The 27,327-nt window shown below is 41.7% G+C and overlaps 11 protein-coding genes across 11 annotated transcripts; 7 read left to right on the top strand and 4 right to left on the bottom strand.

Moving 5' to 3' along the window:
* Nucleotides 1-473: 473 nt before the first annotated feature.
* On the bottom strand, nucleotides 474-2,416 carry VTP21DRAFT_9468 (uncharacterized protein; the record flags this gene model as incomplete). The annotated part of the gene is made up of 2 exons (XM_069400427.1): nucleotides 474-2,142; nucleotides 2,208-2,416. 2 exons carry the CDS (start codon nucleotides 2,414-2,416, stop codon nucleotides 474-476), a joined length of 1,878 nt encoding a protein of 625 aa, XP_069254355.1.
* A 734-nt stretch (nucleotides 2,417-3,150) lies between these two features.
* VTP21DRAFT_9467 (uncharacterized protein) lies at nucleotides 3,151-4,554 on the top strand (the record flags this gene model as incomplete). The annotated part of the gene is made up of 1 exon (XM_069400426.1): nucleotides 3,151-4,554. The coding sequence occupies one exon, from the start codon at nucleotides 3,151-3,153 to the stop codon at nucleotides 4,552-4,554; it is 1,404 nt and encodes a 467-aa protein (XP_069254354.1).
* A 615-nt stretch (nucleotides 4,555-5,169) lies between these two features.
* VTP21DRAFT_9466 (uncharacterized protein) lies at nucleotides 5,170-6,590 on the top strand (the record flags this gene model as incomplete). The annotated part of the gene is made up of 4 exons (XM_069400425.1): nucleotides 5,170-5,618; nucleotides 5,692-5,751; nucleotides 5,815-5,839; nucleotides 5,928-6,590. The coding sequence occupies 4 exons, from the start codon at nucleotides 5,170-5,172 to the stop codon at nucleotides 6,588-6,590; spliced, it is 1,197 nt and encodes a 398-aa protein (XP_069254353.1).
* A 571-nt stretch (nucleotides 6,591-7,161) lies between these two features.
* VTP21DRAFT_9465 (uncharacterized protein) lies at nucleotides 7,162-8,567 on the top strand (the record flags this gene model as incomplete). The annotated part of the gene is made up of 4 exons (XM_069400424.1): nucleotides 7,162-7,356; nucleotides 7,429-7,699; nucleotides 7,760-8,334; nucleotides 8,412-8,567. The coding sequence occupies 4 exons, from the start codon at nucleotides 7,162-7,164 to the stop codon at nucleotides 8,565-8,567; spliced, it is 1,197 nt and encodes a 398-aa protein (XP_069254352.1).
* A 3,540-nt stretch (nucleotides 8,568-12,107) lies between these two features.
* On the top strand, nucleotides 12,108-12,707 carry VTP21DRAFT_9464 (uncharacterized protein; the record flags this gene model as incomplete). Its single annotated transcript, XM_069400423.1, has 2 exons — nucleotides 12,108-12,536; nucleotides 12,600-12,707. 2 exons carry the CDS (start codon nucleotides 12,108-12,110, stop codon nucleotides 12,705-12,707), a joined length of 537 nt encoding a protein of 178 aa, XP_069254351.1.
* Nucleotides 12,708-13,601: 894 nt separating this feature from the next.
* VTP21DRAFT_9463 (uncharacterized protein) lies at nucleotides 13,602-14,600 on the top strand (the record flags this gene model as incomplete). The annotated part of the gene is made up of 3 exons (XM_069400422.1): nucleotides 13,602-13,704; nucleotides 13,922-14,325; nucleotides 14,439-14,600. The coding sequence occupies 3 exons, from the start codon at nucleotides 13,602-13,604 to the stop codon at nucleotides 14,598-14,600; spliced, it is 669 nt and encodes a 222-aa protein (XP_069254350.1).
* Nucleotides 14,601-15,077: 477 nt separating this feature from the next.
* VTP21DRAFT_9462 (uncharacterized protein) lies at nucleotides 15,078-18,057 on the bottom strand (the record flags this gene model as incomplete). Its single annotated transcript, XM_069400421.1, has 2 exons — nucleotides 15,078-17,671; nucleotides 17,733-18,057. 2 exons carry the CDS (start codon nucleotides 18,055-18,057, stop codon nucleotides 15,078-15,080), a joined length of 2,919 nt encoding a protein of 972 aa, XP_069254349.1.
* A 1,458-nt stretch (nucleotides 18,058-19,515) lies between these two features.
* On the bottom strand, nucleotides 19,516-20,098 carry VTP21DRAFT_9461 (uncharacterized protein; the record flags this gene model as incomplete). Its single annotated transcript, XM_069400420.1, has 4 exons — nucleotides 19,516-19,652; nucleotides 19,711-19,782; nucleotides 19,846-20,029; nucleotides 20,087-20,098. The coding sequence occupies 4 exons, from the start codon at nucleotides 20,096-20,098 to the stop codon at nucleotides 19,516-19,518; spliced, it is 405 nt and encodes a 134-aa protein (XP_069254348.1).
* Nucleotides 20,099-20,569: 471 nt separating this feature from the next.
* On the top strand, nucleotides 20,570-21,774 carry VTP21DRAFT_9460 (uncharacterized protein; the record flags this gene model as incomplete). The annotated part of the gene is made up of 4 exons (XM_069400419.1): nucleotides 20,570-20,669; nucleotides 20,726-21,174; nucleotides 21,233-21,481; nucleotides 21,562-21,774. The coding sequence occupies 4 exons, from the start codon at nucleotides 20,570-20,572 to the stop codon at nucleotides 21,772-21,774; spliced, it is 1,011 nt and encodes a 336-aa protein (XP_069254347.1).
* Nucleotides 21,775-22,170: 396 nt separating this feature from the next.
* Nucleotides 22,171-24,808, bottom strand: VTP21DRAFT_9459 (uncharacterized protein; the record flags this gene model as incomplete). Its single annotated transcript, XM_069400417.1, has 11 exons — nucleotides 22,171-22,281; nucleotides 22,350-22,547; nucleotides 22,605-22,733; nucleotides 22,802-23,386; nucleotides 23,446-23,505; nucleotides 23,568-23,716; nucleotides 23,781-23,927; nucleotides 23,990-24,108; nucleotides 24,168-24,289; nucleotides 24,354-24,611; nucleotides 24,668-24,808. The coding sequence occupies 11 exons, from the start codon at nucleotides 24,806-24,808 to the stop codon at nucleotides 22,171-22,173; spliced, it is 2,019 nt and encodes a 672-aa protein (XP_069254346.1).
* Nucleotides 24,809-26,355: 1,547 nt separating this feature from the next.
* On the top strand, nucleotides 26,356-27,311 carry VTP21DRAFT_9458 (uncharacterized protein; the record flags this gene model as incomplete). Its single annotated transcript, XM_069400416.1, has 1 exon — nucleotides 26,356-27,311. A coding segment is annotated over one exon (956 nt), but the record flags the coding sequence as incomplete, so codon positions are not given.
* Between the last annotated feature and the right edge of the window lie 16 nt (nucleotides 27,312-27,327).

Here is a 27,327-nt window from a genome sequence, read left to right as displayed (position 1 = left end):
TAATAATCATCTTGGTTTTGTTTCGCCTCTCATTTTGGGCGCTGGCGAAGGGCCAGGAAAGCTGGAAGAAGCCGACGGCTAGTCTATAACAGGGGAAAAGGCCTCTCCATCTTCGTTATCTTACAATACTTTATTCTCTTCTCTTAACTACCGGGAGAGGGACCATGTAGTAAAAAAAAAGCTAAAAAAATTATAACATTTTTAAAAGACGTGAGGAGGATAACAAAAAAGAAGGAAAAAAAAAAATGAAATGTGAAGAAAATTCCCATCCAAAGAACTACTACCTATAAGACCACATGTTTTTTTTAAAAAAAAAAAATGTAAAGGAAAAGAAAAGGGGAAGAAAGAAAAAGAAAAAGAAAAAGAAACCAAAGTATATATTGCGTACATATGTGGGGGGAGAAAAGAGGCGTTGTTAAAAAAAAAAGGACAAGAAGGGGGGGGGGGGGAATTTTATGTGCTAACGGGTTCCCTCACTTCACCCAGGGCATGAGTCGAGCGCGCATGGCATCCCCAAACTCCTCCTCCGGCAGGAAGAAATCCGTCTCCATGGCCATCCGCGGCATTCGCGCGCCAAATGCCAGCATTAGGCGCGCACTCTTGCGATCGCCTGAGGGAAGGCCAAGATTGGGCCGGATAAACGTCGTAAGGGGGGGTTTTTTCTTCTCGGCGCCGGGAGAGGGGAAGGGAGACGAGGATCGGCAGCGGCCGCGGGCTGCCAGAGAGGAAGAGCGACTGTATCGGCGCCGGGTTTGGGTGGGTTGCGAGGGATCCTGCTTCGGCTCGTGAGGTTGTTGCGGCGACGCAAGAGGTAGGGGGTGAAGCGGGGGTGGGGTGGAGAGTTCCGAGGATGATGACGACGACGACAACGATGATGTTGTGGGTGGTGATGGTGATGCGGGAGATGGCGACGCATGGCGTTGTCGAATGCGGTAATGGCGGGGGTTGGAATGAGAGTGAGACAAACGTCGGCTTACAGACACCTTCACGCACTCGTCCGCTCCACTCAACCTTCCGCACACATCCATGTCTAGCCCCTCCAATGAGGCTCCCTCGATCTCCTCCTCCTCCCTTCGCCTCTTCTCCCCGATCATCCCGCTGCCTCCAAAGCCGAGATCCTCGTATCGCCGTAGCAGGCCCTCTGCCTCCCGTAGCAATTGCCGCTGCGCCTCGTGTCGTTCTCGCTCGCGGTCCTCCGCCATGCGGAAAGCAGCCATGGGTAGGAGCCGATTTGCCTCGATCATATTACGCAATTTCTCCACGGCGAGCTGCTGGCGGTACCTTTCATGAGCGAGTCGCTCGCGCTCGCGGTTCTTGAGCTTCTTTTCGAAAAGCTCGTGCTTCCGGTGGCGCCGGGCATAGACTTCATTCGACGTGTCTTCGTATGCCGTCGCATGCGCGCTGCCGGCTGGAGGGAGGGCGAGCTCACTTGGCGAAAGCACGCGAAACTTGGGGACCTCGATCTCGGCACTTGGCCCGCCGGGGGCATACTCGCTGCAGTTTTCGTCCAACTCGCAGAGCTCCAAGAGCCGCTTGCCCTCTTCTTCATCCCCCACCACAAAGAGGACGTCCTGGTGGGTGATAGGATCCGCGTCGGGAGGAAGCTCCTCCTCCAGATGCGAAAGAAGCGCATTGGCCAGGAACCCCCTCCGCGGCGGGAGGACACGCTTTTGCTTATTGCACCTGCCCTCTGAAGCCTTCCGCTGCATCAGGCTCCGCGGGGTGCACCCAGAGACCGGGGCCGGACGGGTGGGGCAGGCCACATTCGTTGCATCTCGCCGGGGCCGACCCCTCTTCCGCTTCACAGGCATGGGCGGCACCTCCTCGTCTCGATCCTTGACCACCGCAATTCGACCGCTGAATTCCTTGTTCATCCCATCCACAGGCGGCCGTATGGTTTCAACCGAGGTATTCTCGGGGAGGGCAGTGTTTTCCACCTCCATCTCCACAATGGCAGTTTCGAAGCCAAGTTTCTGAGGAGGCGCCGGAGGAGCCGGGGGAGGAAGGAGCTCCTCCTTAACCGACGACGGCGGAAAGATCCCAGAGACCAGCCGTCCCGCGGTCGAGAGCCAGCTGGTAAGGGATTGTGTCGTTGATGGAGGGGTGGGGGGAGATGATGAACGCGTCTTCAAGGATTGTTTGCTAGCAGAAATCAGCATGATCAGCAAAAATTCATCTCTTTTTTGAAACATAAAGCATGTAGCTACCATCTGGTCGAGGCAAAGAGTCGCTTCGCCTGCTTGAACCGTCGCTCTCTCACCAGCGCGACCATGGCATGTCCGTAACTGCCGCCATTGGCGAGTAAGTTTGCGTATCTAGAGAGGATACCCTTGTTATTTTGGGTGGTGCGTCGTCTTTCGTTATGAAGACGAGGGGGGGAAGGGGGGAATCGTGGAATGGGGCGCGGAATCGCCATTGATCAGTGCCCCATGGTCCTTTTGGAGAGGGGTTTGCGAGCAGACAAAAAAAAAGGCGAGGATAGAAGGTGGGCGAAGGAGAAAGAAGCTGACGTCACAGGTTCGAGACCCAAGGTACGAGGATGTAACGGACTTTAATTGTTTTGGGATCGCAATTTTACTATTTTTATCGCGAAGATGCGCGAAGTGCATAATGCGATTTCATTTCCTTCCCTTTCTTCAATAAGACGCGCGCGGCTGCTCCTCTGAATGCCTCCAGGGCGGAGACGCGCTGAATATGAATGGAACAAGCGTGCCCACCCTTTTGGCCAGGAACAGCCGCCATAGTCCCGATGCTTTTAGCAGGTCGCGTGTTTGTTTCCCCGCAACTTTGCGCAGATGATGGCACGTTGCACATATATTTTTGTTCTTCATACAGAATAGTCCCAGTACTCCACATTTGCTATTTTCGAATTGGGCTCCTTAAGCATCCGATTTCCTTTCCCTTCTTCCGCTCTCCTGGCTCCTGTTATGCGTGGAAGCCAAGCGCCGAATTGCGCCCTACCCTCTCTCTGCGCTTCTCCCTTCCTCCGCATTCCCTCTTTCTGGCAGAGCTAGTTTTCTTTTCTTCTTTCCCTTTCTCCTTCTCTCTCTTTCTCTTCTGCGCTAGCCGCGCGAGGTGAGCTTATAACGCTTAGACCAGGAGAGAGGCGTGGTGGTTCGGTGCCACTCCCCATTCGACCCCTGCATTACCATGTCCGTTCATTCGTTGACGGAGGCCGAGGCCGCGGCTCACGCAGCCCCATTTTCCCACAACCTAGATGATTCGGACGCACGCTCCACGCGTACGACTAGTGGTCGCAAGTTAACTCTTGGAATAAAACGCATGTTTGGACCAAAGTCGCAGGTCATTGAGAGCCGCCTTGATGTAAACACTGAAGAGAGAGAAAAAAGCGGACTTCGTCTATGGAATAAATCGAGATTCACAAAGAATAAATCTTCAATCTTGGAAAGTTCTGGTGAGAAGATTCATTATAGTGAGCAGCCCGAGATAGGTGATGGGGATCATGTCGAATCTCATTCCCTAGCTTCAGAAAATCTCACCACGGACACCGCTTCTGTACCGAAATTTAACCTCGAGTTGCTGACGCTTCCATCACTTGAGCCACTTTCTCTTGGTATCGAGGAAGCCGAGCCAAAACAACGCGTTAGGAAAACACGTCCACGTTCAATGAGAAAGCCATCCAGTATTATCTCCAGTTCTGAGGATGGATCTTCGGTTCACTCCCAAGAGATGCTTGATATTGAGGAGGATGAGGAGAGAGAGATGCGCGCAGTATGGTCCGATATTACGCGGAGACGGCGTGCGCGTGAGCGAGCAAGAGCCCCTCCGCCGCCCCCACCACCCCCTTCCGGGTCAACCAACTCAAATGGTGAGCGAAGGCCAGCGCACCTCGCCTATCCTGACGCGGCGCATTTATCAACCTACCCTTCCGCTAATCATCGCAGGCGTGAGGAACGTCGGGCGTCGCATCGATTGCCTCATTCCGATATGAGTGAAAGCAATTCTCAACGAGATACCGACCCTAGAACCTACTCCAATCCCTGGTATCCACAAAAGCTCCACTCGAGGAAGTCTATGGCTATTCCCGGAGATTCCAACGTGTTTCGAGGAGAAAGGGCATCACTACACGCCCGCTCCAGGATAGCGTCTGTCGGGAGACCTATGTCCATGATTGGGCAAGCTATGCCGACGATGGATCCAAACCAAAGAGCACCACCAATAATGGGGCCTGCAAATATGTATGGAGGCAGCTTTGAGATGAACTCTTTTACAGAAGAAGAAAATGGGGAATGGATGTTAGAGCGAAATAGGCTAATAACGCAACAAGCACTGTTACAAGAGCAGATTATGATGATGCAGAACTCGTTGCTAATGCAACAACAGTCTATGCTGGCTGGAGCATATTCTATGCAGGTTGGAAATGGTGCTGCAATATGGCCACCATACGGTGCTGCCGTCAATACATACGCAAACTCTCCCCTACCCCCATTCCCCACCCCAGTGGCACCCTTATCAATGGGAAAGGGTGCAAAGAAAACATTAATGGATGATGAGGACGAGATTCCAATCGGCCTGATAAAATTGCGCCAGTAAATTCGGTCTCTTCTTCTAGGTGGACACCCATATCCACTTTTGCTACTCTCGTCAATCGCGAGTTTTTCTGTTGTTTTTTAAACGTTTTTGCCAAATAGCTATTTATCTAACTCTCTATATACCTTTATTTATTTATTTATTTGTCTATTTATTGAAACACTTCTTACTGCGCCTATGGCCGATTAGCTTTTCTCTTATATGGATCTCCAGAGGGTGCGGATGCCCAAGCACGCTCGCTAATATATCTATATATCTAAAGGTGGTATCAAGTATGAGTAGGATACCGGCAGCTTTCGTAAAAGAAAATGAAGTGGAGATGGCCACATTTGGAATGGAGCAATGGGTTGACAGCAAAGCTATGCCCCATCGCTTTGGCCGGCATCTAACTCGGCCTTCCCATTCTCCCAATACCCGGTTTGATTCTGCAGCAAGCACAAGAAGCTTCTAAATAATCATTCTGCATTTGGAAACTATAATGCAATCCACCCGGAATGGACACAACTCTATCTAAGCAAGATCTCAACTACGTATACAATCAAAGGCTCCTTGTCTCACCTAGCTCTCCCGAAATCACTCGATGGGGAAACTAGCTCAGTTGTCAAGTTAGCTCATCTAATGGGAAATAATCTCTCTCAAGCAAAGACTAACCTTGAAGCAACTTCGACATCATCAGGGAGGCCGAATCCTCGGAGAAAGATCCCAAGTAATGACTTGCTCAAGAAACTTAGATCGGCATCATTGCGCATCCTAACAATAAATGCCAACCCGCCTGACTCTGCAAGTTTCAAGCCGAGTTCAATGCTACATCTCTCTTTGACCGCTTCCCCTCTCTCGCCTTCCCCTGAACCTCCATCCAAAATCGAGGCAGACACTGAAGCGGGCATGGCAGAGCCTAGATGGATGGAAAATGAAGCGCAGATCGGTGAAAATAGCGAAAAGTATGAGTGGATGTATGAGAGGAAATTTCGAAAAATCTCTGGATCGAAGTACCTATTTCCTCATGACGATTCCGAGTGCAGAAGGTTAACCGTGCAGCATTATATGATGCGTTGGAGGCTTCAAAGGTAGAGTACTCTAGCAACAAACTTAGTGTGAATGCTGAAAAATAACCATGGCTTATCTCTGGTGCGAGCTCAGAAATTTCTCGGCCCCAGTGGAACCCCTTCTCAGGAAAGGGTGTCGCGTTCTGGACGTGGGGTAAAGTGTATATTTTTTATTTTGCGGTATAATTTCCTAACGTTATTTGGATCGATCATCTAGCTGTGGTCCAGCAGTATGGCTGATAGTAATGGCGCCTTATTTCGAAAACTCATAGACTCACTTTCCTAATCCATGATGGCTACCCTATGATTTTTTCCCCCCTTTCTTCCTAGGAAATGGCTCAGGACTACCCGGCTTCAAGGTTTACCGGCTTGGATATGGTAACGTCGTTTTTTCCAGCCAACCCTCCAACAAACTGCGAATTTGTGCAGGGTAACATCCTCTCTCGTTTACCCTTCGAGGATGGTAGCTTTGATTACGTGTATATGCGGTTTTTCGTGGCCGCTTTGACCATTGCTCAATGGCCACATGCTCTTCAGGAGTTGCTTCGAGTCACAAACTCGGAGGGATGGATCGAGGTTGTGGATGCGAACGGAGGTATTATCTCCGATATGGAAGAGGGAGCCATACTGCAGTTGCGAGAGCTATTTATCCACACCCTCTCTGCACGGGGGATGGACTATTTCGCGGGAGAGCATCTGAGGGATCGCATGGCGTTGCTTAATCTCGATCACTTTGAATCTCACTCCTATTTGATTCCGGTGGGATCCTGGGGTGGCCGCCTGGGAGCGCTTAGTAAGATGAACATACTCGATGCTATCCGTGCCGTAGTTCCAGTGCTGGACTTAGCTAGCGGGAAATTGCGGAGGCTGGATGAAGTGAGGGATACTTTGGAGAAAGTTGAGCGAGAGCTAGAGATTCACCGGTCTTATATCGAGACGTTCGTAGCATTTGGACAAAAGCGTCAAGAAACCCTGCATGGAGATCAGCGGTAGTTTACATGGTTTCTGCAAGAATTAGCCATTCGTCGGCGCACTTGTAAGGTATCCTTCAGTTTGTTTATACATTTATTTCAATCCCTGTCCATTGCTATATCTATTATAATGATTTGATATGTAATAACCCGTCCATACCTGTACTGTATCCACGTATATGAACGTGTGTGTGCATGCGAAAAGTTATTATATATACGTGTTCATCTGGAAGCCATCCTAAATAGCTCGGAATAATGTTCATTTTTGAGGTTTCTATATAAAACACGTCTACTCTGGCCACATGATTTGTCACCTCTTGATGGTGTATTAAAGCTTGAATAACGTGGGGTGTGCTAGGGCTTCCAACGATAAATGCTTTAGGTAGAGTGACCAAATATCGAGAGAAAACTCCTTTGATCCCTAGAGCCTCTTATATGGATTTACAAGACTTGCGTCCCTTTTTAATGGTTTGAGAAATGGTTCAAATCACACCAGTCATAGGGTTGAGTTCAATTCCGCAGCAACCTAGATTTTAATGATTCCTCAGTGCTCTTGCATTGTCTAAATACACACAATCAATTCTCTAAGATCTATGCGCGTTGGCTACTTTGATTCCGACGCAAACCCAATATCCTTATCCAGTATTTTCCTCTCCACCGATATACCCCCTTCCGGGCGTACAGAAAAGAAGAATGTGGAAGATCCATTAATAGACCCCAGCTCAAGTCGCGTCATGAATGGGAACTCTAAGGATGAAATGGACATTACGCGCGACTTTGTCTCGAAGGTAACACGCCCCACTACTGAAAAATTTTGAATAATATTATGAGCCCATCCTGATGCTGATCTGTCATACTAGCTCTCAACTACACCACTAAAGTCTCCTCAATTTCAGCTAAATAATCATCTGATGCCCTCTCCATCTCCCTATCGTCGCCTGCAAAGACTCGCCAGCCTATCCCCTAACTCTCCAAAAGTGTCGGCTGAATTCTCAGCAAGAGATTCCCAAATACCAGATAACCGGCCTCTTGATAATTTGGGTGCAAATAATTCTTTTTCAAATTCCATTCATTCCGGAGATTCAAGCAGGTCGAGCTTGTTTATAGAGAAACAAAATTGGAAAACAACTAGTGCGTAAAGACAGTGATATTATTCATATTTATTTGCTAACTATTGTAATCTTTTTTCAGATGTCTTTGACCAGCCCGATAGAGTACAAAGCCCCCCTCAAAGTAAAGCCACGCTAAAAATATCTAATAGGAGGGATTCTGGCCAGAGTGATGGAAGTGAAGACTTCCCTCCTGTTCCTATTCCATTCTCAGAGCCTACCCTGGACTCGCCCTGGCGGCGGAAATCACACCAGAGTCCCGCCTCGATTCCTATCTCTTCTACCCCGCAAAAATCCTCCATCCTACCTTACCGTTCTTCTTCGCCCTCTCATCCTCTCTATAGTGCTCTGGCTGCAGCGCTTACAAATGCTCAAAAATCTCTATCTAAACTCCACGAGGAAGATGCCCATACTCAACGGGTGGTAAGGGAAAATCTGAGAAGAGCGACTGAGAGGCATATGGATGAGGAGGTACGGTGGCAAGGGTTATTAAGAGAAATGCGTGGAATGAGAGAGGAAATAGCAAAATCAAGTGGAGAATTAAAGTCTTTGAAACGGAGATTAACTGATCAGATTCAGAAAGAAGAACAAATAGACATTCGGCTAATCCAAGCCATGGAGCGAGTAGAGAAATTGAGAGCTGAAGTGGAAGAAAAGGTAAGCTTGGGTTTTCACACTTTAGTGGCAATCTGTACTCACTCATTCGGTGCTTCAATATATTTTTTTTCTTTTAGAGGATAATCACTGAAGAGTCAGGGAAGCAACAACAGCATCAAGCATCGCGACGTACACTCTCCCCTTTGGTGATTGTCCTTGTGCTAGTCCTATTTGTTGAGATTTTTTTCTTAGGCGCCAGATCAAAAAGTGTACACTCCACCGTCAACGTTTGATTGAAAAAGCCTTTGTTCCATTTTGCAAGCTTTCTACTCGAATGTTGCTCCGTCCTTCCTTTGTTGTTTATTTTTAATTATTGTATATTTTTTTTCCTTACGCTTTGTACAGTCTTTTGGTTTTTTAATTTTTTTATCTGTCCTTCTTACTGGGTGTTTAAATTAGCCTTTCCCCTGATCTCGTTGGAAAGTAAGCATATTGAATTTTTAAAGAAAGTCGCTCTCACGATCCCTCCCAACTCGATCTTATTATTAAAATTAGCTCATCATTAGGCATCGCATCCATTGATATTAGATTTTAAACATCTATTAAACGTAAAGCCGCTCCGACATGAGTGTTCCATGTTAGAGCGGGAAAGGACCCGCGAGATATCCAGCGTAGGCCAATGTCGCAGGCAATTACACTCGCATAGCGACGATATGGGATCCTAGTAGAAGGGATTAGGATGCAAATTTCAGTAGATACACTATCGAGGATATGTTGCTTTAATAATATTGCAAATAGTGATGATTTCAGTAATTGTTTTATACAGCTTCTACCAGATTGGGTTGAGGGGGCAAATTGGATGTGCCTTACTTTGTTTGAGCTCCTCGCTGTACAATGACTTTTAACAGATTTCAGTATTTATTTGCTTTACTGATAGAGCAATGCCAATTTTGTTTCATTAATAAAGGTCGAGTGGTTGCTCTCCACATCATTCGATTTTTTTATGGCTAATCTACTAGTAATACTCGATTGGTAGGATGCCGACTTCAACTGACAATATGAAAGAAGCAGAAAGTTTGAATCTCTTGCGAAAGAAGTGAGGTTTAGGAAAAATAGACTCATTAAAAAACACAATGTTTTCTGGATTTACATTAGTTCAACACGATTTGATTCTTCGCGAGCAAACTGACTTGATATATTCCTTTCAAATCATGTTTCAATCATTCCTTTTTTTTTTATTTTACTGACTACAACCAAAACCAAGTCCCTAAGCAGATGCATTCATATTACGCATGGGATAAACTTGAAAATTAATTTTTCCAGTGAAGATCCTGCGTATTGCTATTCAGTATATCAACAACTTAAATGGTAATTGCAATTTGTCATCTGGGGGATTGGAAGATCTAAATAAACACATATTTAGAATCACCATTGACTAATCTAATGCAAATGCCCGCGTGGATCTTTATTTTCCTCCTTTCCCCATTTCCGTATTGGATTTCCATCCCAATTTTATACACAATTACTTCTATTTTCTCCTTTCGCCTGGGCTCTAGCAAATGATTTCTTTCATAAAATTCCTACTCTATTGAAGTAATATCAATGCGCTCTCTTTTCACATAATATTAAGCCTTCTTCGTCTTACAAATGGTTGAAAACAAGGATATATATTTGTACAGGATCTGTGTTTTAATTTATTTATTTTTTTTTCAAAATCAACTTTAGCCAGGGATAGTTGATTTTATTTTTATTATAATGGGTTACTGGCAGTGACAAATGCGAATTTACTCAAGGGGGGAGTTAATTAAATCAGATAGTTCAATGCAGCTCGCGAGCCAACGCCATATACTCATAAGAAAGAAGGTTCCAATTCACTTTTGCATATACTATTTCATGCGAGGTGTTTGTAAACAATAAAAGATATCGTTTTCATTGCGAATTACACGCACAAATGCCACCCCAAACTATAGGCTAGATCTCTTTTCACTCGTTTGAGGAAAAATGGGAGTTCTTGCGCGTTTTTTAAAAGCTGATTACTAAGTGTTTGACTAATGTTTTGTACAAAATGGAATCTTTTATAGAAATCAAGAAATAGCAGTGTTAAATATACACAGTGCTTCGTGCCACTAATGTGAAAAATGAAACATAATGGGGGTGTTCACGCTTCCACTTATTCTGATTATTTTGATCATAAATAAGCGAAATAGCGCATTGTGATTGGCTAATGATTTTTAGTAGCCAGTTAAAATGCAGAATTTTGCTTATTTTTAAGCAAAATAATCCGAATAAGCTGGAAGCGTGAACACCCTCAATGATTTAAAACAATCTATCGACTTTTTCCTTAATCAATCATTAGAACTTCATATATTTGGGACGTTATGGTAAATTCATATTCTCTCGCTCATATCCTCATATGAATTTCCATTCTCTTTAATAAAGCATGAATGCGTTTGGGTGAAGTAACAATCTCTCAAGCCTCATCGGCATAAAATCATCTTCACTCTATGCTTAGAGCTCACAATCAATGAATACCTCGACTCTGTAATGTAATCTGTCAATGAGTCCAATTACACTGATTCTTTCTTCTCTCCTGAGAGTAAATCATTCTTTGCTCGGGTACGCCTAGCAATTACCTCGTCTTCCTATACAAGCGGATATAAAGGACTCGTGTCAGGCTTGGCCATTGTTATCCAGTCTACGTTGCATCTAAAGGAGGCTATTCTTTGTACTTAGGACTTATTTATATACGGTGAGAGGCTCGAAGAATGGGTGTGGGAAATAAAATTAGTAATGAGTTTAACCGAAATATCAAAGGAGTCGAAGTAACTCCTATTCAATTAGTTGGCACGTGTCTGCGATTATGTCAACTTAACATCTATACTAAAAATTGACAGCGATAATCTAAAATTTTACAACTATTTATTCTAGAAGGCAATGCAACTTTATGCAACTTTACATCTGATACAAACTTGGATGTTTATCTAGCTAAGTTATAACTGTAAGTGAAATAGTATATTAAATACGAGTGAAAAATCGAGATGTCTGTTCTCGTTTTTTCGGCAATCGAAAACTTAGGAGTGTCTGGCTACGCGAAAAAGGTGACCCGAAATTGTGCAAGATGGGTGTCCATTTGGTCCGTGTGAGCTTTTCTCTGCCCTGTTCCGCAAAATTAAACAATGGGATACCATCAGGTTATCGTTTATTTTTGCAATTGCATGATATGGTGAATTGCCAGTAACATCACTAATAATATTGTGGCTAGCGCTGTGAATTGTATTTTTGCTAACACAGCTGTAGGAAAAGTAGGATATTACCAAAATTTCGTATATTGTTATTTTTTTTTTCCATTTTGAACCCTGAAAGTCTGTTTTACATATTGTATGAATATTCTTCCATAAAACATCGCTTTACTCTTTACACCTGTGTAGATATTTGCAATTTCAACGTGAAGGTAATTCAATCCTATTACTGAGATTTCCTACCCTATATATTTTGTAGGATAGGTATTTTATTATAAAAATAATAAAACACGGATATAATACAGTAATTTTGTATATGTAGGTAATTTTACAACCCTATAGTGACCACAATACAGTGCAAAACAACCAGAATTGGTAAATTGAAAATTACATTTCAGATTCCCTCTCCATTCGTGGGAAGAAGCAGAGCATGAGTCATGCCACTGTTTTGCTCACAATTTCTCAATCGATTTTCAGGAATCTGACCTGGAACTAGAAAAATGCTATATAAGAGTGTATTTTCGACTTACTGGATAAACTGATTTCGTTCCGGAAAGCATTTGCACAATATAACGTAAATTTAATCTTAACCTTATGTCTCCTATGTCCCGTCAAGTCGTTATCCGTCCTGCAACTCCTAGCGATTGCGAAACCATTTATCATCTTTGTTACGAGCTGATGGATTATGAAAATGAGGCTCCTCATAAAAGGGAGACCCCGGCCTCTAATTTCACATCTTCACTCTTCACTCCCGACGGTCAGCCAACCATTGCCCGCGTTTTTCTTGCGACTCTTCCACCTTGTGAGGAAAAGGGAGAAAAGGAGAAGGTACTCGGTATGACCCTTAGTTATCCCTCTTTTGCAGCAACGAGTGGTGGCTATACTTTGTACATGAGACTCTTGTATGTAAGAGAGGAGTACCGAAGCCTGGGGGTGGGGCAAAAACTAGTGAGAAATCTTGCCCAGTTGTGTAAGGAGATGGGATATGTTGGACTGGAATGGGTGGCATATTCATGGAATGAGGTAACTTGCTGGATTAACTCTCACTCCCACATATATGCTCATCAGCCTGGTTTGACGTTTTAGAAAGCGATCCGATTTTATGAAAAGCTGGGCGGCAAAAAAACTGAAGCACCTCTAGTGTTTTTCTCTGCTTATGGTAACAACGTCGATGGATTACTTGAGGATCAATGATCCGCTGTGAACAGCTGTTCATCTTCAAGCATCTACTTTGTGTGTATCAATAGAACGAAATAAAGCGACTACACTTTGTACATAAAGTTCTAAAGGAACAGCTATTGAACGAATAATTTGAAGCTGCGAAAGGTCATATAAAAGACTAATGCCCTTCTTGTGCATCCTAATTGCACATGTATGGTTTTCTCTTTAACAAGCGAAAGGGGTGGAAGGTGCATGACGTTAATTGCCATTGATTTACGAAAATAAATTATACATGGACCTGATGATGGCCCTTTCGTCTCCTCTTACTCGCAATTTAAAAATTTACTAACCTCTTGATTGCTAAACGCATTTTGTCCTCTATTTACTTATTTTGCATGTTTCTTTTGAGAACTAGAACCTCCATCTCTCCACGTGTTGTTTACCGAACAAGCACCTCATTTTCACCAAAATTGGCAATTATCACGAAAACCCTTGGGCTTGATTGGAGGGGTCTATATTGGTTCAATGAACATCGTGTGGGGATTTATTAAATACTTTGCTTTTGCGGGGAAAGAAGAACTGCTCAAAATAAAAAGAAAAGAACACTGTCGTTTTTTTTCCTATTTATTATCCTTTGGATTTTCGTTCGGATTTTCCCTTCTTATATATAATCATCTCTAGTCTAAGACCTCTCTCTTTTACTTCCCTTTAGGCCGATTTATACCACCCTTCTACCCCTCTTTACGGTTTTGTTTCTCTGTATTATTTCCCTCATATTCCCCTTTTAAACGTGTTCGAAAAGAGAGAGGTCTGCAGGAACAGACTTTACCTTGACCTTTATCTAATTTTATATTCACCTTTTCCTCATTTCTCTTCATTCCATCACTCTCATTTATTCATTCATTTTACCACTTAAGTTCATTTATTATGCGGTTGCTAACTCCAGCCTTCCTTCTCTTGAGCGTATCGGCTCTTATACTCGCAAGTAGCGATGCTCAAGGACGAGAGTTAAAGGTCTATGAGAGGGATAGTGAGTTCATGAATCTTGTCGTAAGAAGTGAGCTGGTAGCAAGAGGAAAAAAGGAAGCTGGAAAAAAAAAGAATAATGGAGGAAAGAAACAAGAAGCGGGGGATAAGCGAGACAAAAGGGGAGGAAGAGGGGGTGGAGGAGGCGGAAAACTACTGCAAAGGGGGGCAAAGTTGTTAGTATCTTTCGTTTTCCCTATACTTATAACCAATCCCTCTAGTTTTAATTGTTCACTCATCTCCAACATATCAAAATAGCACCTATTACTGGCTTGTCCATCAGAAAGAGAAAACAAAGAAAACTGGCAAGATAGTGAAACTGGCAACTTGCGGGGGTAAATCTATTGCAAAAGTTACCAAATCCTTTGCCGAAGCCTTAGCAATGGAGGGCTCCGGGATTCTGGGCAATGGTTTGCTCGTTAATTACGGAAACTGCAAGTGCGATGACGACTTCGAGTGCTTTGAGCTGGTAAACAACAAAAAGTTCCCGTACGGACAGACCAGCATGAGTACACCGCTTAGGCCGTTCGTGAGCATTGCTGCAAACGACATAAAGCCTGGAACGAAAATTTTCGTTCCCCAATTGAAAGGATGGAGGATACCCGGAAGTAGGAAAATACACAATGTAAGTGATGCAAGCCATCGGACCTTTGTTTAAGGGGACTTAAAAATCCTCCTCTACTTTCTAAAACCCCTTGCTATTCTGCAGTTTACTAACCTAATGTTACGCTGAACTAGGGATGCCTACTCGTTGACGATACCTCTTATTCTTTTGGTGCCCATCATATCGACTTCTTCTGTGTATCGGAGGATAATTACAAGAATCTCGATGGTAAACACCATGTTACCAAAGTCGATATTTATCAGGGTGGAAATTGCAAATTACAAGACTATTATTAATCATCTCAAATAAATCACTTAATTTATAATTTATAATATCCATGAAGCATGCTTTTTATCCTAATTCCCGTCCGCTGTTCCGGATGTGCGTAGGTGTTAGCTTTTTGATTCCGTCGTGTTGTTTATTCTTTCATTTTTCTGCTTCTCAGAAGCACATTGTCGTGAAGATTAAATTCCTTAATCATTTTATTTGTTTCCTTCTTGGGTTCCAATCTAATTAAAGCTTTATCAAGAGTTGAAATATAAAGTTAAAGAGCAAAATAAACCAAACAATCAAACGTATAAATAGAGCATAAATGGACTACATACAAAATCTTAAAATGGTATATAATAAAATGGTCGAATCATTAGGTGCGTTATGCTGCTCCACTAAACAAGCGTGATGGATATATGCTTATAGCTAATAGAAATAGAGCATCCTAACGTTTAAATAAATGGAATATCCGATAGAATAGGTATTAAAAAAAAAAGACCTGGTTAATACAAGTCTCGTTGAGGGGTATTTAACATCCTTAAGAGCCAAGTCGCATCCCAGCGTTTCTCAGGTATCACTTGCAAGAGTCCCAATAGAATCTCCCGAATGTCTTTCTCAGGAACTATCCACTCATCAGTCTGAACATTTCTTAGTGGCGGTTGCCACTGAACGCCGTCGGCCATCAATTGTGCGCGGGCATCTTCAGCATCGGTAAATAATGGCACACGGGTATACAACTCGTAAAGTACGCAGCCTGCAGACCACATGTCCATTTTGAAGCATGCAGCTGAAGACGGATGTAAGAGAAGAAGCTCAGGCGGAGAGTAATTGCTCAACGGGATGTCTTGGAGGTTTTCGCCGTAGAAGTGGGCGAAGTGGAATGCAGCAAGCTGCCAGGTAGTCATATCGTCTGCTTCTGAGAAAAAGCAGGCAGGCTCCAGGTTTAAATGAACAATTTTCCGATTATGTAGGTGCATCAGCGACTGTGCAATATTCTTAGCTACTAGGCGCCAATAGGTCACATCATCGAAACTAGGACGGGACCGGATCACTTGGTCAAGACGGTAGCGAGTTGGCTCTGCAACAAGTAGAAAAGGGTAGACCAGCGATATGTGTTGCAAGTGACCAGGAGTTTGAAGCTCAAAGGCTTCAATCACCCTCATCACGTAAGGGGAAGCTAAATAGCGAGCAATGGTGACCTCTTGGCAGAAGGCGTATTCGTCGGCAAAAAATACCAAAGAAACGGTGCTAGAGTCGCTCATTCGTACGGCCTGTCTTACTAGTCCTCCATTTGTGGCAGTAATAACTGGTTCATCCATCAAAGAATACTCATCCAAAATGATTGAGCCACCCGCGGCGTGAGGATGATATTGGAATATTTCGTGTTCATGAAGGAGCATGGGTTGACTGCTGAAATACGTTTCGTGCAACTCTGCCATGGTGAGGGGGCTATCTCCTCCTAGTTCCATTGAAGATCCTAGGCCGCCTCCAGGAGAGGAGATATAAGAATCGATACTCACACGCGGTCTATTCAAACTCAGACTCCTTCGCTCCATGTTCTGTGGTGAAAAATGTCGTGGCATTTGGGGAGATATATGCGATATCGAATGACGGTTTTGATGATGCGAACCTCGTGGGTCATGGGTAGGAATAGCTGACAGCTGAGTCAGATATGGCGCACGCTGGTCAAGACGCGAGTCAGACAAGAATGAGGCTGAGCCCGAGTCAAATTTTGTGGAGGAGGGAGATAGGGGAAGTGGTTGCTCCTTAGCGGTTCGTTTCTCAATACTCCTCAAGGAATGGCGGCTCCTTTGAAGAGAATTACGGTGTGAAGACATTGTCATTTCCTTTTGTCTATGGTTTCTCCGACGTCTGATTAGATATACTACGATTCCAACTACTAATGCTAATCCGCCCACTCCACCAACAACCGAACCGATAATTAGTTTGAAATCGATTGTGCTCTGATTCGAGGCGGTGATTGGGAAAATAAGCGCGTCTCCTGTTGGCTCCAATACCTGAGACCACTGCTTCTTATCAATATCTAGAGAATATAAATATTCTCCACTACCGTTGGTCAGGAAGTTGTAAACAGCAATTTGGTTATACATAGGCAATGCGCGGGCCGAGATTAAGTTCTTTTGTTGGGGAATGAAACTCGCGTTTCCATCGCTATTTATGTCGAGAGAATGAAAGTTTCTCGATGCAGGATCAAAAGCTTGCACTGGTCCTGATCCCGTCCCACGCACTGGTATTACGTATATTTGATTATCAGCGGCTGGCGCTACTAGTGACTGAGATATATTGCCAAATACTGATTTAGCCTCTTTACTCCACTTCTTAGAGTGGAGATCATAACTATATAGAGTGAACGAGCCACTTATAGAGACATCTTCAGGTGAATAAGCGCCAAATAAATACACAGTCGATCCCACGATAGCAGCTACTGACTGTGGCTGCAGATTTACCGGCTTGGGTCCCTCAGAATGTAGGCTTTCAATAGACCATTTATCTACATTAAGAAGATAGGCTTGCAAGGCTCCGTTCTGCCCACCAAGAATAAACATTTCGGATTTAGATATCATTGCAGCCACAATGCGTGTAGCGAACTCCAACGTTTCTAATCCTTCTCCAAGTTGAGGCGGTATGCACACAGTCTTCTTGACGAGGTCATAAAAATATACCGGACGTTGAATCTGGCTCTGCCTCTTGTTCAGTCCGTTTACATTTCTTTTTATTTGGAATCCTTTTCTATGTATGCTCTTTCCCATCACACCCTCGTCTGTGCTATCTTCTCCGATTGAATTTGTTGCTGAAGCATCAGGTAAGCTATCAGCAGTAGAGGGTTCCGAAAGTGACGTTGTTGTAGTAGATGTTAATGTGGTTGGAGTAGGAGTTGTCAGGTGAAGCGAAGAGGTCGTGGTGGTAAACGATAAGGAGGATGGAATATAAGAGGAACTGGACGTTGGTGATGTTGGAAAGGAGTTAATTGTGCTCGTGATAATGCTTTGAGATGTAGAGATGCTTGTCGTCAAGTTATCTGAAGAGAATGACGAAGTCGTAGATTGAATAGAGGAGGAAGTTGTCGATGAATACTCTATGGTGAAAAATCATTCTAGTAAAAATACTAAATTAGTTAAATATTCAATAATTTTTACCTAAATTACAAGTATAATCTGCCGATGAAATTCCACTAAAAGAGCCAGCCGCTCCTAAAAAATATATTCTGTCTAAACCTAGTACGCAATATCCTTCCATTATAGCAGGTAAATCTCCGATTCTTGTCCATGGAATGTTCTTCACGCTAAAAGGCGCACGAGCGTTAAAAATGCCCGTTCGGTCATAAACACGTCCAAATGCCCATATATCGGTCTTGTATCCAACGACACATGGTGGAAAATTCGAAATGGTGGAGCCAGTCTCCTGCGCAGAGGAAAGAAGATTAGGCAAAACTAAAAACAATGCAATGAAATAATATTTCATATCGCAGGGTATAAAAAAAAGTATATTTAATGTGATTAAAGGAGGAGTAAGGGTATATATGAAGAGGTTATAAATCAAGTGCTACTAAAGTATAAGAAATTTCAGTAATGGCTAATTATTCATTAAGGTGAAAGTAATTAAATCCAATTAAATGGTCATTTCAACTATTTCGTTTTTCTCATGGAGGCGGAGAATCATGAAGTGGCTAGCATACAAGCCACACTCGTATTTGAAACTCAGTGTGCATGATATTTTTCTGTTCATAAATTAATAATTCGCTGGATATCAAATAAAAAATAGATTATCTGTGTTAATAGTGGAAGTTATTCAAGCTAACATATTTTTATGGATACATATAAAAAAATGTCCAAGATGCATCTACATTATGGTCATAAACATGAAATTGATAATTTCAGAAATACTAATATATGTGTGATATGTGGTTATTCAGAAGAATATATATATAACTGGAATTGATTTAACGCCAATTATGAACTTTGAAAAACAGATGGCTGGATAATGCATGCGCATTTAGATATGTTGACAAATACGGAAGTTTCTATCCCAATTCATATATTAGCAGTCGGCATTTACAGGTATGTGAACTGCGCCTATGGTTCATTTACATGAATTAATCTATTCGAGGATTGAACACATTCTACTATGAAATTACTCATTATAAATGTATGATGGAAATTATAGTCCACTTTCTATATAGTTTAATGGCAACAATAAACTCTTGAAAATAGCAGTTATCAGTTTACGCTCAGCCATCGGATAAATAGCGATACGATATAAGCTATTATATATATTTTAGTCTGAAATACATTGACCGTATTTTCAAACCTGCCCTCACGCGAGAAACTTAGAATAGTGGAGCTATTAGACCAGTCAATGTATCAGTTACTCAAGCAAGCAAAGTATTTCTCTGGCAAAAATTACTCAGCACACCCAAGCTAGAGGAAATACATGAAGCACAATAGACCTTGGAAACTGTGAATGTATTTTCCAAAAATGCAATGAAAATATGCATTCAGGTATTCGGAATTATAAGAAAATTTTGAGTATGCACTAAATTTTTTGCAAAATGTAAAGCAGTTATAGAACATATTCTGAACACAGCAGATACTCGAAACGCTGTTCAAAATCCTCTTCGAACAGCATTTATAAGGGTATTGAAAGAATATTTAACATTCTTTCCATATTCTTAAGTGTAGACATTTTAAAAACCCTATTTTTGTTTGACATAAACTACTCGTTTTTTTTTTTGTAGATTATCTTTTCATTTGAGTAAGCTCTACCTTTATAATTCAACCAAATTCTTATTTAGTTATTATTTCTAAAAGCAAAAGTAAAATTTGAGAAATGAATTTTTTAAAAATGCTCAACAATATCTCGCACTTTCATCTTTACAGCATATAAAGCAACGATTGTAACCCATATAAAAGAAAAAGGGCACTACGCCTCATCTGTTACGAATGGATTCTCTATCTCCTCCATTCCATCGACAGGGGATATCAGGATAACAGTTGGCCCACGGAGCACCACTAAGCCAAGGTTCCGAGTCTTATCAGTGAGTTGACCAGTTTCCGGATCTAAAGTAATAAAAGTATGTATGAGTGACTCTAATAGTTATAAAAGAAGTATACTGACCTCGCAAGCTTTCGTTGGTCTCATCAAGCACCAAATTCAATAATTGATCATACCCTTTCAACACGCCAAACACTGGGGTGATAAATATTTTAGAATGTTATATTATGATATAGCAATTTGCTATGACAATTATACCTTCGCGCCCACCACTGAATTTTACGCGAATTTTCTTATCCATATATTTGGAAAGATCAAGGATGGATTCTCTCTTTGGTTTCTCGCTATCTTTGTCTCTCCCACCATGGCCTCCTCGACGACCTTCGCTCCCACCGTAGCTGCCCCGATTCCTTCCACCTCCACCACCACGTCCTCCTCTTGCCTAAACATCGAATAAATGTCATCACTATAATATCGATTCATAACTAATGGCACTTACTCTATCTGCCATATCGATACAAAATTTGTTGTAAAATTACTTGGATGTTGAGCAACAAAATCTCAAGAGTAAAGCAATTCATTAATTTTAGGAATATGTGCTTACTCGAGTGGCTTGTAAAATACATAGACTGGATTCAAACAAACTTCCACACACCTCCACATACAATCTTGGAGCTGAAGTCTTTGAAGTGATGTTTTGAAGAGTTTAGACGATTAATCCTTTTATATTGTTTTTTATACTATTAACATTTATATTATTTTGAATGCGTTAATATCACCCTTATACGCTGGTTTTTATTAATCAAATTTTTTTAGCGCTTTTTCTTTTTTTCTTTTTCCTCTTGTTTTAAGGATTTAGAACTCAAATTTTATCGTTAATCCTGAAGAATATTGCAAGTAAATTTATATTCACTTTAATTTTTTCTTTTCTTTATTTTTATTTTATCGTCTTTTGAGGAGAATATTTGATTCATCCCCCAAAATGGACGTACCGGAATCATCTTCTGTGCTCTCCTCTGTTATCACTCAAGTGTCACCCGATGGACGAACAAAAGCGAATGTGATGAAGAAGGAGCAAGAAGGTATTAAACTATATTATCTCGTTTATATTATTATATTTTCAATCCTTTCTACTTAGAGCCCATATCAGGATCTGAAGTGCCTCTCAAGAATTCTATAAAGAGCAATAATGGGAGCAAGGATGTAACATTTCCTCCTTCAGCAGCTCAGCTTGTAAAATCCCCTACATCGCCTCCAGAACCTCCTGCTGTTCCTTCTCCAAGGAATCCACGAGGATTTTTTTCTCTACTTTTATGCTGCACATCGCGTGCATTTCTTGAGGGAAATGCATCCCAGGCTACTTTAAATGGGACAGGAAGAAAATCTGCTATAATAATAGAGCCAGAAAGAACAGAAGATCAAGGCGAATCAGATAGAGATGAAGGCGTGAATGAGGAGGTAGCAGTTGTTGAGCCCGAATCTATGGCTGAGCAGACTTGGTTGCTACGCCAACCTGACCCAATGGATCAGGAAAGGAAATGTTTGGTATTGGACTTAGACGAAACGTTAGTCCACAGCTCATTTAAGGTATGAATTATCAATAGTCTGAGTGATAAGTGCATTGAGTAATAAGATGGATTTTTAGGCTGTGCAACAGGCTGACTTTATTGTCCCTGTCGAGATTGAAAATCAAATTCATAACGTATACGTAATTAAGCGCCCTGGAGTTGATGAGTTTATGAAGAGAATGGGCGAACTATATGAGATTGTAGTATTCACTGCCAGTCTTGCTAAGTATGCTGACCCAGTTCTCGATCTACTTGATGTTCACAAGGTAGTCCGGCATCGCTTATTTAGAGAATCTTGTTTCCAACACAAGGGTAATTATGTGAAGGTAGGTGGCTTACAAACATTGATAATTGTTAACTATTGCAATGCCGTGTTTAATTCATACATATTGTATTATTTTTGTAGGACCTTTCCCAGTTGGGTCGTGATCTCCGTAATGTTGTGATAATCGATAACTCGCCTGTTTCTTACCTATTTCACCCAGCAAACGCTGTACCAGTTTCATCTTGGTTTTCGGACCCACATGATACTGAGTTAACAGATATGGTAGCGTTTTTGGAGGATCTTGCACATGTAGAGGATGTGACCATGATATTGGATAATACGATTTCTGGGTAGCGCTATGCACATATTGAATTTTTTCTCTATTATTTCGCGCCATATTTGTGTTTCCTTTTTCTGTAATTAACTGTTTGATAACCTCAACATTTCTTTTTATATTCTGTTTTTATTTTCCTCTTTTTCTCTTTTCCCCTCTCCTTTTTATACCACTATTTTAGGTCTTTTATAAACTGATAAATATGATAAAATTAATTGGACTTTTTATCATCCACTGCTCTCTTATTTTTTTTGGAAACTATCTTAAAAGACACTCATTTCCATGAAATTTAACGTTTATATCTTGAGCTTTAAAGTGTTGAATCCTAAATAGATAAATAATTATCTACACATTAGGTAAGTGGAGCTATATTGTAGACTATATTTTCGACATTGAGTCGTTAATAACAAGTGCTTCTAGCATTTGCGCTCATTCTCCTTGTACTTGATGAAGGCCCTTAGGTTCATAAGTGCTTCATCTGCACGTAATCGTAGTTCATTCTGCTTCCTTCGATCGATAGACTTCATCTGTAACAAATTTAACATTAAGCTACCACATTTCGATACTTTAAAGGTTCAAACCAAGGAATGCATACCATTGCACGCACAGGGAGGACAGAATTCCGTAAAGCATCCAAAAACCTTCCCTCGACAAAAACTGGTAAATCATAATCATATTCCGCGTCACCGTACACATCATAAATTGCATTAAGAGCCTCAATGGCACATTCTGGTGAAGTGGTGCCATTCGGGGGTAGTTCATGGACAATACGAAGGAGAAGTTGACCGATCATCTGCACGAAAGAGAAAATAAGTAAATACTCTATCGGTTATTTCAATCTATCACCTACCTTATTGGTTTCAATTTGACCCTGTCGACGCGCAATTACTCCCAACGTGCCGATAATGCGCGCTTGGCTCCCGCTGGTGCCGGAAGTAAGACCAGATATGAGGGATTGAATTTGCTCGTCCGTTATTGGCTGAAATGATGATAAATAAAAGAAATGAATAAAAAAGTTCAGAGCGTCGTATCTTTTAAAACACTTACCACTTGGGCCTCTAAACCTCTAGCCAAAGTCCAAAGACATCCTGCCAACACTTCAGTCATGCTTGTCCTTATTTCTTCTCTAACCACACCAGTATTAGCGGCCACGCCAAAAATCCATGTCCAGCACCGCCGCGCATCTTCTTCGTGTTCTTTATACCATGGTCGACCTGGAGTCTCTGCCACTGTCAACAAATAATTATTTAAACATTCAAGCGCCCTCAATTGCACCGTATTAAGTGCTTCGACAATAGTAGGTGAGAGATTGGAAGGAATGGAAAAAGGCTCCGCAAGTCGCACTAGTTGAGGCACGACCTCATGAGACAATATACGATAAATGGGGTGGCACTTAAGCGCTTCAGACACAGCATCATTTTTGCCAGTAATTGCCTCGCTTGCTGTTTCTACATCTTCATCTTCCATGGTCTCTTCATCTCTATCGTCTTCATCAAGCATTACATCACCGTTCTCATTGTTTTCTTGTTGATCGTCCCATTCATTTTCTGTGCTCTGAGAACAGATATCAGCAAGAAATTCGAGTGAGAATTGAAGGGCCTTGAGTCTCATTTCAATTGTCTCTAAAGTTTTCTGGTAAAAAAAAGCGTTAAGAGTCAAGTAGATAAAAAGCTTTCAGAAAAAAAAGTTACTTCTTCTTGGCTAACGACCCGCTTCAATTTCGTTAAATCAACCGCCTCTTTAGGTATTTGCTAGGAATTGATATAGTCTAAGTTAATTAAGCAACTAATGTGCTGTAAAGAATAAAACGAACCTCGGATATTTTTTCAGCCATTACTGCAGACGCCTGGATATCACATGCTAATACAGGAGAAAGAACTGGTATTACAAGTTTATTGATCTCCGTGGTCGCATCTTCGACTTCCGTTGAAGGAATTACATGACGAATATTAAGCAGAATTCCTAAAGCGTATAAATGTATTATTTATACTGGCATTTTTAATACGATTTTAAAGTTAATAAATACCAGAAGCAAGCACGCGCAGGAGGGTGTATTCTTCGTCATTCTTAGTATTATTTACGATTCCAATAAGCACATTTGTATATTCAGGGTGTTGTTTAAACGGTGTGAGCCCATCTTTATTGTCATCGGTGAGAGTATGAAGGCATTCAGCTAAAAAAAAAATAGAAAGGGTTAGCAAACTATAGCGAAAAGCTAAGTTAAATACTACATACCAGCTGTTACGCTAACGCGAAGTGGCACCTTATCATTTGGAATAATTGACAAAAATGCCATTAAATATGCAACTATATCCATTTTGTTAAGACGGCTCAAGGCCTTCTGAGAATTCTCGCTATAAACCAGTTATATCGTAAGAAAAAAAAAGTTGAGGTTATTCTAGCCTAAACTTACCTCAAACTCCAAAAAATGGATATAATATTATCGGCCAAATCCCATACTAGTTTCCGAGCTTCATTCTCCTGTTTCTCAGAAATTGGAGCATCATCCAAGACAGCTTTAATGGTTTTGGAAATCTGCACGAAGAATTAAAATTATTTTGAATTATAGATAGCAATCGGAGAATTTTAATTATGCTACCTCCACCATCAAACGCTGTAACGGTGTAATTATATCTTTGTTGTACATCTCGACACACAATTCATGTTCTATCAAGGCTAGATTTCTTAATGTGCCAGTAACTTCGACTAAAACCTCAGGAGGATCGATAAGTCGCTCGATTAACAGTTTTATGAGCCCTTTAGAACAGAGTAATCTTCGGGTAGCAAGATTATGCTGTACAAGATTCGAGCAGCAGGCGGCAGCCCAAGCGCGCTCTGATGTATCAGGCGAAGATAGCTAAAATAAAAGGTATCAATCAAACGTGGATTTTTGACTGTGCTATTGAAATATACCTTTTGTATGACTGGTACTATATCTTCTTCTCTCATTGCGGGGATCTGTAACTCTGTAGAAGCTCGTTCCAGATCGCTAATTGATGGCACCCCAGTGGGGTTTTTACGAGCATTTGTTTTTTTTCGATGAACTTTCCCCATTTTGACTCTACTTTTGATGGCCCGTAGGTTTAAGTAAATTATATAGTTGAATAAAACCAAAAAATCATTGTTTACGCCTGTGACTACGCGTGACTGCCATAATATTCAAATCAATTGGAAAGCCCAGACACTAGATTGCAGGAGGGAGAAGCAAGCTTTGAACTCTCGTTAGCACTGATGAGTACTTACCACTAAATTTCTCCACCTCCTCCAAGAAATAGACCACTACACCATTCCTCCTCCCGCGCGTCAAACCCCCTTATTACAGCAGGTAATTCTCTTTGAACGAAAGATATTTTCCGTAACAATTTTATGCTGGGCGAATATATAGTGTTTTTTTCATACAGAAGGCTCTAAGTTCATTCCCAGAACGTTCATTTTTTTTAAATTGACACCTTATAACCTACTATCACTTAGGATAAGTTTTTTCTAACTAATCATTTTTTTTTTCATGCGACATTATTCTTATTAATATTGATTATCCTATACGAATGTGAATGGGTGAAAGTATATTGGAATAATTTAACTCAAAAGTTTTTCATTATTAATTTGACAAAACAGTTTTAGCCAGCTTTAGTAAAGGAGTTGCTAAGTGCAGCATCAAACTAACTTGTTTTGATACAAAATGTCGAGAGTATAGTTAGGCATGGGAGCTTTTTTTTTTGGTGAACAGATTTCTATCCCCGGTCTATTACTAAGAGCAAGGGTTAAGTTATAGTGTCAGCAATGGCAAAGAAATTTAAAAATTTTAGTTGAAATCCTGTATGATTTGTGGATATAGAGAATTGAATAGAAAAAGTACCAAATTTACGAACCCTAGTTAAAGATTATATCAATACAAATTCCCCCTTGATGATATCTCAGTAACATGGCCATCAATATTTCATTGCTAAGATCGACAAAGATCGTGCCAACGTAATCTTCTTACGTCAGAGAACCATTATACCTTCGATATAAATAGGAGAATTAAATTTAGCACAAAGTCGCTCCATTTTCTTTGACGAAGATTGAGACACTTTATATTTGGTAATTTATTATAATTTTAATCTCATATTAACATGTATTTATATACTTATTTGCTCTATTTATTCAGGTTAGACTATCTGACAAAAATTTTACCTTTTAATTGATTAGATAATAAATAAAATTTCTGTAATCTCAGAAAAATATGAATGCGCCATCAGATGTCAAGCTTGGGATATTTAATAAGGGTTTAAAATCTATTTTAACTTTCCTTTTTGGTCATAGGAGCTAGCTATTAATACCCTTAAATAGTTGGATGTTTAGTGCAGGGTGACTAAGGCCCCTTCTCTTAATTATTTTCTTAGGACCCTAGAAATATTGCCTGAATTCAAATATTTTTATTTTTCACTTAATGTTACATCAACCATTTGCTTTCGTTTCGCTATTTTTCATTACATGAAAAGCAAATGAAAATAACCACACTATTAGCGATAGCTACGCTCGCGTTATCTGGCACGGCGGGCGCCGTGCCTCCAATGCAGCGCAGAACACTTGGATTAATCGGAGCCTTACTACAAAAAAAGATGGATATTCTTGGTGGACTCCTTGGTGGTAAAGTTCCGGGAGGATATGATCCAAACCAAATCTATACTACGCCAGTAATAATTACCGGGACAGATCCATACGGCAATACTGTTACCGTGACAGACACGGTAACCATCTACCCAAGTGAGGTGGTCGAGTACGTCACCGAAACGATTACTCCGGTTGAGGAGGTAGTCACAGAGACAGAGACTATTACACCGGTTGAGGTGGAAGTCACAGAGACCGTGACTGTAACACCTACCGTGTATTCAACGTATACTTTAACATCGACTATAGGCACACCGCTTTCGATACCTCCAGATGTTCCACCAGGAGCTCCAACAGTTGTAGTGACTATAACGCCCACTTTCACACTTACATCCTATTATGGCACACCTTTAACTACTCCTGCAGACGTCCCACCAGGAGCTGCGTTACAAACAGTGACAGTGTATCCAACTTTCACCCTCACTTCATACTATGGTACCCCGTTAACCACTCCACCTGATGTGCCACCAGAAGCGCCCAAGACAACAGTTACCGTGTATCCAACATACACCCTCACTTCTTATTATGGCACTCCGTTGACCACTCCACCTGATGTGCCACCAGAAGCGCCCAAGACAACTGTTACCGTGTATCCAACATACACCCTCACTTCTTATTATGGCACTCCGCTGACCACTCCTCCTGATGTGCCACCTGAGGCGCCAAAAGAAACGGTCACTGTGTATCCAACCTACACTCTCACTTCATACTATGGCACTCCACTGACCACTCCTCCTGATGTACCTCCTGATGCACCTAAGACTACCGTGACTGTATACCCGACATACACTCTCACATCATACTATGGCACCCCATTGACTACTCCTCCTGATGTACCACCGGAAGCACCTAAGACCACTGTGACCGTGTACCCGACCTACACTCTCACGTCAACTGTCGGAACGCCGTTAACCACTCCATCC

Source organism: Calcarisporiella thermophila, assembly GCF_041956535.1.
Source record: "Calcarisporiella thermophila strain CBS 279.70 unplaced genomic scaffold VTP21scaffold_5, whole genome shotgun sequence".
NCBI lineage: Eukaryota > Fungi > Calcarisporiellomycota > Calcarisporiellomycetes > Calcarisporiellales > Calcarisporiellaceae > Calcarisporiella > Calcarisporiella thermophila.
Note: the sequence above shows the minus strand (reverse complement) of the source record. Positions and strands in the feature narration are given on the sequence as shown.